The sequence below is a fragment of the Scyliorhinus torazame genome, chromosome 7 (assembly GCF_047496885.1).
Source record: "Scyliorhinus torazame isolate Kashiwa2021f chromosome 7, sScyTor2.1, whole genome shotgun sequence".
Classification (NCBI taxonomy): domain Eukaryota; kingdom Metazoa; phylum Chordata; class Chondrichthyes; order Carcharhiniformes; family Scyliorhinidae; genus Scyliorhinus; species Scyliorhinus torazame.
The window spans coordinates 61,680,912-61,693,369 of NC_092713.1; the positions used below are offsets into that span (position 1 = coordinate 61,680,912).

The following is a 12,458-nucleotide window of genomic DNA, read 5'->3' on the forward strand; positions in this document are numbered from 1 at the left end:
CTCCAGCCGGGGGTTCCGACTCATATAATTTACTTTAGAAGTCCTTAAACACCTCGTTCACCCCCGCAGGGTCCAGAACAATATTCCAGTCTTTACTCTTTACTTTACCCATCTCCCTGGCCGCCTCCCTTTTCCTGAGCGAGTCCGCCAACATTCTGCTTGCCTTTTCCCCGTACTCCTAGATCGCCCCCCCCTTGCCTTCCTCAACTGCTCCACCGCTTTCCCTGTGGTCAACAGCACAAACTCAGCCTGTAACCTCCGCCGCTCCCTCAGTAGCCCCGCGTCCGGGGCCTCAGAATATCCCCTGTCTACCTGAAGTATCGCCTCCATGAACCTATCCCTCTCAGCCCATTCCACCTTTTCTCTGTGGACCCGTATTGAGATTAATTCACCTCTGACCACTGCCTTCAGAGCTTCCCAAACTGTTACTGCGGAGACCTCTCCCGTATCATTTGTTTCCAGGTAATTCTGGATCGACTTGTTAACCCGCCCACAGATCACTTCGTCCAAAAACAACCCCACATCCAGTCTCCACAGCGGGCATTGCCCTCTCTCCACACTAACCCATAGATCCACCCAATGCGGGGCATGATCCGACACTGCGATTGCAGAGTACTCAGTATCCACCACCTCCGGTATTAGCGCCCTGCTCAGAACAAAAAAGTCGATGAGAGAATGCCCTTGGTGTTGGATGGGGTTACTGGGTTATGGGGATAGGGTGGCGGTGTGGGCTTGGGTAGGGTGCTCTTTCAAAGAGCCGGTGCAGACTCGATGGGCCGAATGGCCTCCTTCTGCATTGTAAATTCTATGAAATTCTATACCTTGTGGACATGTGAGAAAAAGGAAAACTCCGCCCTTGGCTGTGCAAACCTCCATGGGTCTACTTCCCCCCCATCTGTTCCATAAACCCCTTCAATTCCTTTGCCGCAGCCGTCCTCCTCCCTGTGCTGGATTTTGACTGATCCAGTTCCGGATCAATGACTGTGTTAAAGTCTCCACCCACGATCAGTTTATGCGACTCTAAGTCTGGGATCTTACCTAAAACCCGCCTCATAAATTCCACATCGTCCCAATCCGGAGCATGTATGTTCACAAGTACCACTCGCACCCCCTCCAGCTTCCCACTCACCATTATGTACCTACCCCCCTTGTCTGACAAGATTCTCCCCGCCTCGAATGCCACTCGTTCGTTGATCAGGATCGCTATTCCCCTGGTGTTTGAGTCCAGTCTGGAGTAGAAAGTCTATGTTCTATCGATAAGAGAATAGTGTAGACGGGCTTTAGAGTGGTTTCACAGGTCGGCGCAACATCGAGGGCCAATGGGCCTGTACTGCGCTGTAATGTTCTATAATACTTGGCTAACCCCCCCCTTTCTCAATCTCATCTGGTCTATAACCTTTAGGTGCGTCTCTTGTAGCATTGTCACGTCTGCCTTCAGCCCCCTCAAATGCGCAAACACACGAGCCCTCTTGACTGGCCCATTCAGCCCTCTGATGTTCCATGTAATCAGCCTGGTCGGGGGGGCTTCCAGCCCCCAGCCCGCCAAGCATATTCAAAGCATCACATTCCCCAGTAAACAAACATCGGGAAAAAATAGTGGACAAACAGCCACTTTAGAAAAGAAAACACCCAAAAAACAAAATCAGCCCCAAACGACCATCCCCCCTCTAACCAGCTCCCTGCAAGACAAAGTTACCTTTAGCCATCAAAACAGCCCCTTATTACACATAGCACTACTTATACAGCCCAGCACAACAAATCGCCGCCACAGTACTCTCCAAGGCTCTTTTAATTCGCCTCCAGCCTCTTTCCTTTAATAAAAGTCCATACTTTGTCTGGTGTCTCGAAGTAGAAGCCCTGTTCCTCATGTGTGACCCCCAGATGGGCTGGGTACAGCATCCTATACTTCACCCCCTTCATAAAGAGGGCTGTTTTTGCCCGATTAAAATCAGTTCGCCTCTTGGCCAGATCCGTGCCCAGGTACTGATAAATGCGCAGCTCACAATTCTCCCACTTGCTGCTCCGTGCCTTCTTGGCCCACCGCAGAACGTATCCTTGTCCAGGAATCGGTGAAAGCATACCACCATCGCCCTCATCGGCACGTTCGCCCGGGGCTTCTTCGCAAGGGCTCTGTGCGCTCTATCCACTTCCAGGGGCCAAGGGAACGCCTGAGCCCCCATCAACTTCTCCAACATGTTCGTCACATAAGACCTCGCATCCGATCCCTCGCTGGCTTCAGGGAGGCCGACAATTCCAAGACCCTGCCTCCTGTTCTCCAGGTCCTCCAGTCTCTCCTGCATTTTTTTCTGGTGGTCGTTCATCATCTCCACCTTGGTCTCCAGCACGGTTATGTACTCCTAGTGCTAGGACACCTTTTTCCTCCACCTCCTGGATCGCTCTCCAGTGGGTCTCTTGATTCTGCACAACTTGATCAATCGAAGCCTTAAATCGGGTCCAGCGTGTCCTTCTTCAGCTTGGCGAAGCAATCTTCGAAAAACGTCACTAGCTGCTCCGTCGACCACTGTGCCATCTCCTCAAGGCCCTTGCTCTCCGCCATGCTTTCCCGCGTTGCCAGCTCTGCTCGCGTCTTCCTTGTATGACTGTTTTCTCACATCGCCACTTCTGGTTCAATTCTCCATACACCTGAGGGGGATTTCTCCTCACTGTCTCACTCCTCACCGATTTATCCCACAAAATCCGGAAAAAACGGTGGGAAAAAAGGTCCAAAAGTCCGTCACAGGCGGGAGCTATCAAATGTGCGACCTACTCCTCCATGGCCGCCACCGGAAGTCCAAGGATTGATCCTTGAAACCAAAGGTAATGGTGCGGGAGCAAGAAGAGAAACTACTAAGTGATTAGATAGATAAGAATGGAACCATACGAGGCACCCCACTCAGCTGGACGACAGGCATTGGAGGAGGATGGTATGGTCAACTCAACGGCTGAAGACAGCTCAAGAAGGGAAAATTTACTTGTGCCAATAACATAGGATGCAAGTTGTGACTTTGGCAGGGGCAGCAACTTGATTGGAAGGATTCAAACATGGGTGTTCCAGGAAAGATAGGGATGGATTTGGGAGAGGATTAGTTCAGGGTCTTGAGGGGAAACAGAATTTGGAGATCGAACAGTAGTTTGCAAAGACTGAGGGGGTCTGGGTTTGTATTTTTGAGGAATGGGGCAATGGCAGCATCAATTTGAAAGGACACCACTCATCACAATATTGTAAAAATATTACTGAACTGAATATAGAGGGATAGGGGTTGGTTTAGCACAGTGGGCTGAATAGCTGGCTTTTAAAGCAGACCAAGGCAGGCCAGGAGCACGGTTCAATTCCCGTACCAGCCTCCCCGAACAGGCGCCGGAATGTGGCGACTAGGGGCTTTTCACAGTAACTTCATTGAAGCCTACTTGTGACAATAAGCGATTTTTCATTTCATTCATAAGCTCCTTTAACCACAACAAAGTTTCTACTCACTGTGCCAGCAAAGCTTTTCGTGTCCCAAGTCCACTTAGTTCCTGTGAGTAGAGCAGTCAAATATAAATGTTTATCATTTTAAAATGACTTTAAAACAATTAAGAGATAAGAAATGCTGCACTCACAGTATCAAGGGCTATGAAATTTGCTGTCCTTACTGCAAGCAGCATAGATGGCCAGATCTCCTTAAAATTGTCAGTGTGGACATCAACAACAGGCACTTTCATAAAGGACATCTTCACCAGATGTTCGTCAATGCCAAATGATTTGTTAAATCAACTTCATGACATTCACAGTCTTTAAAAAAAAGCGCATGTTAAATAAAATAGTCGGAGAACCGTTTTTCCAATTGACATATATAATTTTACAAGGACATTGTATGTGTGCACTAGAGAATTTTCTTTTAAAATCTCACCTTCCTCTCTGGTTAAACCTTATTATACTGCTTATCCATCACACACTTAGAAAAAAAAAATATTTTCAACAAAAACCTTAAATGCAATTGGAGGTAATTTAAACACCATTGTAAACTGATCCAACTTTGCTCACTAGTATTACAGCCATGTTTAAAAAAAATTAAACTCAATAGAATTTTGTCTTCTTTAGTTGACATTTTTAAATAATTCTGAGGCTTATCCCCCAGTCAGGAATATCATAACCATGCCAGTGTTGAAGTGCAATTTAGGGTAACGACGAGTGCTTTGGACGTTTGGCTCGACACCTACCCGCCCAAATTCAAGGTGCTTGTTTTAAAAAAGGTAAAATAAGAGGTTTTAAAAAAAACCTAGACTGTTGCACGAGCTTCCCTCTTTTGCAGCTAAATTCGGTTATCCCAAATTTCTGTGTTGCCCCAGATAATTAGAAGAGATCAGAACATGTTTCACTAAAGGGAGACGTTTATGCAATTCAGATAAAAAGGCGCCATGCAGGAGGCACATCACACAAAAGGTGCCTGAAGCAATGGAGACGGCCCCCCCACCCCACCCGCCCCTTTGGGATGTCCTGTTGCTGTATTTCTTCGTCCTCTACCTACCCCTTCACTCAATCCCTCTCTTTCTCCCAGATGGATATTTATGTGAAGCCTCACTGCTCCTATTTACAGGGTTGATGCACCATCAGGGCGAGGGGAGAGACACCGGAGTGAGCGAGCAGGACTCGCAGCCGCCATGAACCCACCTCCACAAGCCACACGGACCGGGTCCTTCTCTGCTGCGGTCGCGCCCGGATGAGAAACGGAGCAATCACGGAACCCCCTCCGGACGGGGGCGGCGTTAAATTCGGCGAACAAAATTTAACGCCCTGAGCGGCTGGGGTGGAAAATTGTCAGGCGCACCCGCGCGCAAAACGTTTCAGCGACAAGTCCGCAGTGATGTTTTCACAGGCAAATCGAGTAGAGAGTCCGAGGCAGGTCCTTCTTCGTTGATGTCGCCTTTGAATAAGGTCTATTGGAGGGTGGCGGAGGCTTGGGATCGCCGCCGGTGTAGATCGGCCGAGCGGAGCTCAATGTGGGGGATGTTTAATCGTGAGTTCTTATCAAATATCCATCTGCCCGTTATTTTCGGGTTAAGTTGTGGTTTATCCGGGGGCGGGGGGCGGGGGGCGGGGCGGGGGGGGGGCATTAGACCCGGAAGGGATGTCGTGAAGCAAGTCCAGGCGGCAGCCGCTGCAAGATTGTTTATTATTCAAAAAGCAAACACGAGGAAAGCTCGCGCGGAGGCCGAGCTTTATATATTGTGAAACAGAGCATCAAGCCAGACACTTAAAGTTTCATTATGGTGACTCCTGCCATTTGTTACGTCCACCTGAACAGGATAAATGAGGGTTTTCATCCCTTCACGATTGTATTGTGTTTGGAGAGCTTGTTGAACTGCATGATAATAGAGTGAATTATTGTTGGCTATCGGTCTTAATGAGCAGAGCTTGATTCACTTGTGAAAACTGGACTTTTCTTCCAGCTGCTTGCAAATTGGCATCTACACTTTAAACATGTTCAACTGTAAATATGTTCAACTGGGGAAGGCCACCATTTTATTTATTGCCCGCCTTTAATTGTCCCTGAATTGGCTCGCCAGGCCATTTCACAGGGCAGCTGTGGTGAACCACTGTTATTGTTGTTCCACTGTTACTTACAGCGCTGTATATATTCTCTGTTGCTGTTTGTTCCATTGTTACTCACTGTTATATATTGTTCTTCCTTGGCTCCGCCCCACTGGGTGTTGTATATAGTTGACTGATCTGTAACCCTGTCTCCAGTCTGGGTTCAGCAGCAGACAGGCTACATCCAGAGTATTAAAACCTTGACTTTGTTTTCTACAACTTGCCTCGTGTAATTGATGGTGCATCAATTAAGATAGTACGATGGATAAGTCACTCAAGCCTGAACGATTGGACCTGGACCCAGAGGCAGCCGACACCACCGCGACCTTCCAGCATTGGCTAAGCTGTTTCGAGGCCTACCTCGACTCTTCCACTGACACCGTCTCAGGGGAGCACAAGATTTGGGTCCTCAACGCCCGGGTGAGCCACCGCATATTTACCCTCATCAGTGACGCGGCATTGTACGACGAGACGATTACACTCCTCAAAGGGCTGTACATGAGGGTGGTAAACGAGGTGTATGCCCGGCACCTCCTCGCACTTCTATCGGCCAGACAGAGCGCACCTGGCAAAGGCGCCTTTGAGCGCCTTAGCATCGACTTCAAAGGGCCATCCCCTCCACCGACCGTAACGTGTACTTCCTCAACATCGTTGATGAGTACTCACGTTTTCCCTTCGCCATCCCATGCCCTGACATGACCTCGGCCACTGTCATCAAGGCCCTGCACAACCTCTTCACAAGATTTACCAGAATGTTGCCTGGTATGGAGGGAAGATCTTATGAGGAAAGGCTGAGGGACTTGAGGCTGTTTTCGTTAGAGAGAAGAAGGTTAAGAGGTGACTTAATTGAGGCATACAAGATGATCAGAGGATTGGATAGGGTGGACAGTGAGAGCCTTTTTCCTCGGATGGTGATGTCTAGCATGAGGGGACATACCTTTAAATTGAGGGGAGATAGATATAAGACAGATGTCAGAGGTAGGTTCATTACTCGGAGAGTAGTAAGGGCGTGGAATGCCCTGCCTGCAACAGTAGTGGACTCGCCAACACTAAGGACATTCAAATGGTCATTGGATAGACATATTGGCAATAAGGGAATAGTGTAGATGGGCTTTAGAGTGGTTTCACAGGTCGGCGCAACATCGAGGGCCGAAGGACCTGTACTGCGCTGTAATGTTCTATGTTCGGTTTCCCCACCTACATCCACAGTGATCGGGGCTCCTCGTTCATTAGTGATGAGCTGCGTCAGTTCCTGCTCAGCAAGGGCATCGCCTCAAGCAGGACTACCAGCTACAACCCCCGGGGAAACGGACAGGTGGAGAGGGAGAACGTGACGGTCTGGAAGGCCGTCCTCCTGGCCCTATGGTCTAGAAGTCTCCCAGTCTCCGTTGGCAGGAGGTCCTTCCTGATGCGCTCCACTCTATCCAGTCGTTTCAGTGTACTGCCACCAACGAGACCCCTCACGGATGTATGTTTGTCTTCCCTAGGAAGTCCACCTCAGGGGTCTCGCTCCCGTCTTGGCTGACAACCAAAGGCCTGTCCTCCGGAAGCATGTGAGGAACCACAAAAGCGATCGCCTGGTCGAGCGGGTTATGCTTCTCCACGCTAACCCACATTATGCCTATGTGGCACATCAGGACTGGCTGCAGGACACCGTCTCCCTCCGGGACCTGGCACCCGCTGGTTCCCCACCCGACCCTCCACCGTCTACCTCCATTACCATCGCCCCGCGTCTACACCATCTCCCTCTCTGTCGATGCTTCCGGAAGAAGAAGAGGATGACACGCTCCCGGAGTCGCAGGTCTCGACACCAGTGCCCACACCACAGCCGGGACTGAGGAGATCACAGCGGACGGTTAAAGCTCCTGATAGACTTAATCTATAAGTTTGCTTCACCCCCGCTGGACTTTTTTATTTTAACAGGGGGTGAATGTGGTGAACCACTGTTATTGTTTTCCACTGTTACTTACAGCGCTGTATATATTCTTTGTTACTGTTTGTTCCATTGTTACTCACTGTTATATATTGTTCTTCTGTGGCTCCGCCCCACTAGGTGTTTGTATATAGTTGACTGATCTGTAGCCCTGTCTCCAGTCTGGGTTCAGCAGCAGACAGGCTACATCTTAGAGTATTAAAACCATTACTTCATTTTCTACAACTTGCCTCGTGTGTAATTGATGGTGCATCACTAAGAGTTAGCTACCTTGAGTCATATGTAGGCCAGATAAGGATGACAGATTTCCTTCCCTTAAGGGACATTGGTGATGTTTTTTTTTAAAACAACAATCAATGATAGTTGTGTGAGAGACTAGCTTTCAATTCCAGATTTGTTACTAGAATTTAAATTCCACCAACCGCCATGGTGGGATTTGAATGTGGTGACCCCAGAGCATTAGTCTGTGTCTCTGGATTACTAGTCCACTAACATGACCACTACACCGCCATCTTCTGCAATTAATAGCACAAACATGGAGAGAGTTGGAACCTTATGCATTTAAAGCACAGAAGAAAAGCTATTCTGCCTGTTGTATCTCTACTAACTCTTTCCAACAATCCTGTTATTTCCCCATAACCTTGAATCTTTTATTATTTTCAAATATTTATCTGCTTTCTCTGCAAGGTGCAGCTACCTCCTGCCCTGTGGCATATAATTCTCAAGGTGCAGCTACCTCCTGCCCTGTGGCATATAATTCTATGCTGCACTAACCTGTGTGAAGAAATTCCTGTTCACTCCTTTTCTCACCAGTTAAATATGCTGCAGTGCATAAGTGTATGTTTGGAACTTTGTAATTTCATGTTCAATTATTCTTTGATTGGACCAACTTTGACACGCATAGGTTGAATTCATGAAATGCATCTCTGCAAATATCCAATCTGGAATTAGCAGTTCTCCACTTTTGTCATAACTTAAAAGGATACTGCAAGGCCTGGATAGAGTGGATGTGGAGAGGAGGTTTCCTCTTGTAGGAAAAACTGGGACCAGAGGACACCATCTCAGACTAAAGTGACGATCCTTTGAAACGGGGATGAGGAGAAATTTCTTCAGCCAGAGGATGGTGAATCTGTGGAACTCTTTGCCGCAGAAGGCTGTGGAGGCCAAATCGCTGAGTGTCTTTAAGACGGCGATAGATAGGTTCTTGATTAATAAGGGGGTTATGGGGAGAAGGCAGGAGAATTGGGATGAGAAAAATATCAGCCATGATTGAATGGTGGAGCAGACTTGATGGGCCGAGTGGCCTAATTCTGCTCCAATATCTTATGGTCAGAATAATGTTCATTTTAGAAGTGCAGGGCAAATAATTGTATCCCAATATTTACTCTTGAGTTGTCCGCTTTCTTCCTCATTGAACGAGATTACAAAATTTTGAATATGTTTTCCCCCAGAGAATATACTGGAATGAGCAAATTGAGAAACGCAGTGATGGTCAGAAAAACATCATTAAAAAGAAAACAAAACGTGGAACATTCTCCGCAAAGGAAGAGATTATGTCGGGAACGGATCAAAGAAGGTATGTAGTGAAGTTCCAAATTGTTGATAACACTTTCAGTTATTTTTCTCCCCCCAATCTTCTTGATTTTACAGATTCTAGTCGTACTAGTTTTTGTGGTTTTCTGAAATTGGTGTGCTTTCTTGTTTTACGTGAGAGCTCTTTTTGCTGTTTCACAAAAGTGATGGATTTAGTGCACTCAATATCCTTCTCCTGCAATTTCAGGTCAGGTATAATGTAGGGAAAGAGCACTTTTAGTCTACTTGGAGACATTTCCATTTCTTGCCCGAGTCATTTTATTGGGTTCTGAAGGATGTTGCTAATTTTATGACAGTCCCTGGCCAGTTTTGTGATGTGGACTTGCACTCACTGGGATCTCTGTTATTGCCATGATCATTTCATGTGATACATCCAGCCAACTACACTTCACCTGACTAGATTCCAAGCCTGATTGGGGAAAGACACCACTGTTCTCTCCCATGCTGCTTTCCAGAAATGTACAGATTTGTGTTCGCTTTTAGCACTATAGAGTTTCTAAGTGCATTAAAACCTGTATCTAAATGCTGGCCTGGTTTTGTTTATGCCCTGTGCCAGATGTTTCCAAAGAACAAAGAAAAATTACAGCACAGGAACAGGCCCTTCGGCCCTCCAAGCCTGCGCCGATTCAGATCCTCTATCTAAAACTGTCACCTATTTTCTAAGGATCTGTATCCCTCTGCTCCCTGCCCATTCATGTATCTGTCTAGATATATATTAAATGATGCTGTTGTGCCTGCCTCTACCATCTCCGCCGGCAATGCGTTCCAGGCATCCACTGCGTAAAGAACTTTCCATGCATATCTCCCTTAAACTTTTCCCCTCTCACCTTGAACTTGTGACCCCTAGTAATTGAGTCCCCCACTCTGGGAAAAAGCTTCTTGCTATCCACCCTGTCTACACCTCTCATGATTTTGTAGACCTCAATGAGGTCCCCCTTCAACCTCCGTCTTTCTAATGAAAATAATCCTAATCTACTCAACCTCTCTTCATAGCTAGCGCCCTCCATACCAGGCAACATCCTGGTGAACTTCCTCTGCACCTTCTCCAAAGCATCCACATCCTTTCGGTAATGTGGCGACCAGAACTGTACGCAGTATTCCAAATGTGGCTGAACCAAAGTCTTATACAACTGTAACCTGCCAACTCAATACCCCTTCCGATGGAGGAAAGCATGCCGTATGCCTTCTTGACCACTCTATGGACCTGCGCAGCCACCTTCAGGGTACAATGGACCTGAACACCCAGATCTCTCTGTACATCAATTTTCCCCAGGGCTTTTTCATTTACCGTATAGTTCGCTCTTGAATTGGATCTTCCAAAATGCATTACCTCGTATTTGCCCGGATTGAACTGCATCTGCCATTTCTCCGCCCAACTCTCCAATCTCTATATTCTGCTGTATTCTCTGACAGTCCCCTTCACTATCTGCTACACCACCAATCTTAGTGTCATCTGCAAACTTGCTAATCAGACTACCTATACCTTCCTCCAGATCATTTATGTATATCACAAACAACAGTGATCCCAGCACGGATCCCTGTGGAACACCACTGGTCACAGTTCTCCATTTTGAGAAACTCCCTTCCACTACTACTCTCTGTCTCCTGTTGCCCAGCCAGTTCTTTAGCCATCTAGCTCGTGCACCCTGGACCCCATGAGACTTCACTTTCTCCATCAGCCTACTATGGGGAACCTTATCAAATGCCTTACTGAAGTCCATGTATATGACATCTACAGCCCTTCCCTCATCAATCAACTTTGTCACTTCCTCAAAGAATTCTATTAAGTTGGTAAGACATGACCTTCCCTGCACAAAACCATGTTGCCTATCACTGATAAGCCCATTTTCTTCCAAATGGGAATAGGTCCTATCCCTCAATATCTTCTCCAGCAGCTTCCCTACCACTGACGTCAGGCTCACTAATTACCTGGATTATCCCTGCTACCCTTCTTAAACAAGGGGACAACATTAGCAATTCTCCAGTCTTCCGGTACTCCCCTGTGTTCAAGGATGCTGCAAAGATATCTGTTAAGGCCCCAGCTATTTCCTCTCTCACTTCCCTCAGTAACCTGGGATAGATCCCATCCGGACCTGGGTACTTGTCCACCTTAATGCCTTTCAGAATACCCAACACATTCTCCCTCCTTATGCCAACTTGACCTAGAGTAATCAAACATCTATCCCTAACCTCAACATCCGTCATGTCCCTCTCCTGGTGAATACCAATGCAAAGTACTCGTTAAGAATCTCACCCATTTTCTCTGACTCCACGCATAACTTTCCTCCTTTGTCCTTGAGTGGGCCAACCCTTTCTCTAGTTACCCTCTTGCTCCTTATATATGAATAAAAGGCTTTGGGATTTCCCTTAACCCTGTTTGCTAAAGATATTTCATGACCCCTTTTAGCCCTCTTGATTCCTTGTTTCAGATTGGTCCTACATTCCCGATATTCTTCCAAAGCTTTGTCTGTCTTCAGTCGCCTAGACCTTATGTATGCTTCCTTTTTCCTCTTAGCTAGTCTCACAATTTCACCTGTCATCCATGGTTCGCTAATCTTGCCATTTCTATCCCTCATTTTCATAGGGACATGTCTGTCCTGCACTCTAATCAACCTCTCTTTAAAAGCCTCCCACATATCAAATGTGGATTTGCCTTCAAACAGCTGCTCCCAATCCACATTTCCCAGCTCCTGCCGAATTCTGGTATAGTTGGCCTTCCCCCAATTTAGCACTCTTCCTTTAGGACCACTCTCGTCTTTGTCCATGAGTATTCTAAAACTTACGGAATTGTGATCACTATTCCCAAAGTAATCCCCGACTGAAACTTCAACCACCTGGCCGAGCTCAACCCCAACACCAGGTCCAGTATGTCCCCTTCCCGAGTTGGACTATTTACATACTGCTCTAGAAAACCCTCCTGGATGCTCCTTACAAATTCTGCTCCATCTAGACCTCTGATACTAAGTGTATCCCAGTCAAAGTTGGGAAAATTAAAATCTCCTATCAACACCACCCTGTTGCTCCTACATCTTTCCATAATCTGTTTACATATTTGTACCTCTATCTCACGCTCGCTGTTAGGAGGTCTGTAGTACAGCTCCAACATTGTTACCGCACCCTTCCTATTTCTGAGCTCTGCCCATATCGCCTCACTGCTCGAGTCCTCCATAGTGCCCGCCTTCAGCACAGCTGTGATATCCTCTCTGACCAGTAATGCAACTCCTCCACCCCTTTTACCTCCCTCTCTATCCCGCCTGAAGCAGTGATATCCTGGGATATTTAGCTGCCAATCATGCCCTTCCCTCAAACAAGTCTCAGTTAAAGCAATAACATTATACTCCCAGGTACTAATCCAAGCCC

General features: G+C 47.1%; 2 protein-coding genes across 10 annotated transcripts in view; one reads left to right on the plus strand and one right to left on the minus strand.

Moving 5' to 3' along the window:
- toe1 (target of EGR1, exonuclease) overlaps positions 1 to 4,715 on the minus strand; it is a 54,692-nt gene extending 49,977 nt beyond the window's left edge. For 2 of the 7 annotated variants that reach the window (XM_072510795.1, XM_072510797.1), the window contains exons 1-2: positions 4,509 to 4,645; positions 3,476 to 3,516 (exon numbers count right to left, since the gene is read on the minus strand). Coding sequence is in view for 3 of the 7 variants with exons in the window: in XM_072510792.1 (XP_072366893.1) it covers positions 3,476 to 3,516; positions 3,601 to 3,711 (152 nt within the window). In the remaining 4 variants the exon portion in view is untranslated. Of the gene's footprint in view, positions 1 to 3,475; positions 3,517 to 3,600; positions 3,773 to 3,890; positions 3,936 to 4,508 lie in introns of those variants that run through there. The other 5 variants (XM_072510792.1, XM_072510793.1, XM_072510791.1 and 2 more) reach the window with 5 other exon arrangements.
- Positions 4,716 to 4,867: 152 nt separating this feature from the next.
- Positions 4,868 to 12,458, plus strand: part of LOC140426259 (adenine DNA glycosylase-like) — a 34,875-nt gene continuing 27,284 nt past the window's right edge. For all 3 annotated transcript variants that reach the window (XM_072510788.1, XM_072510790.1, XM_072510789.1), the window contains exons 1-2: positions 4,868 to 4,997; positions 8,957 to 9,081. In XM_072510788.1, the coding sequence (XP_072366889.1) occupies positions 8,970 to 9,081 (112 nt within the window). In that variant the 5' untranslated portion in view covers positions 4,868 to 4,997; positions 8,957 to 8,969. The remainder of the gene's footprint in view (positions 4,998 to 8,956; positions 9,082 to 12,458) is intronic.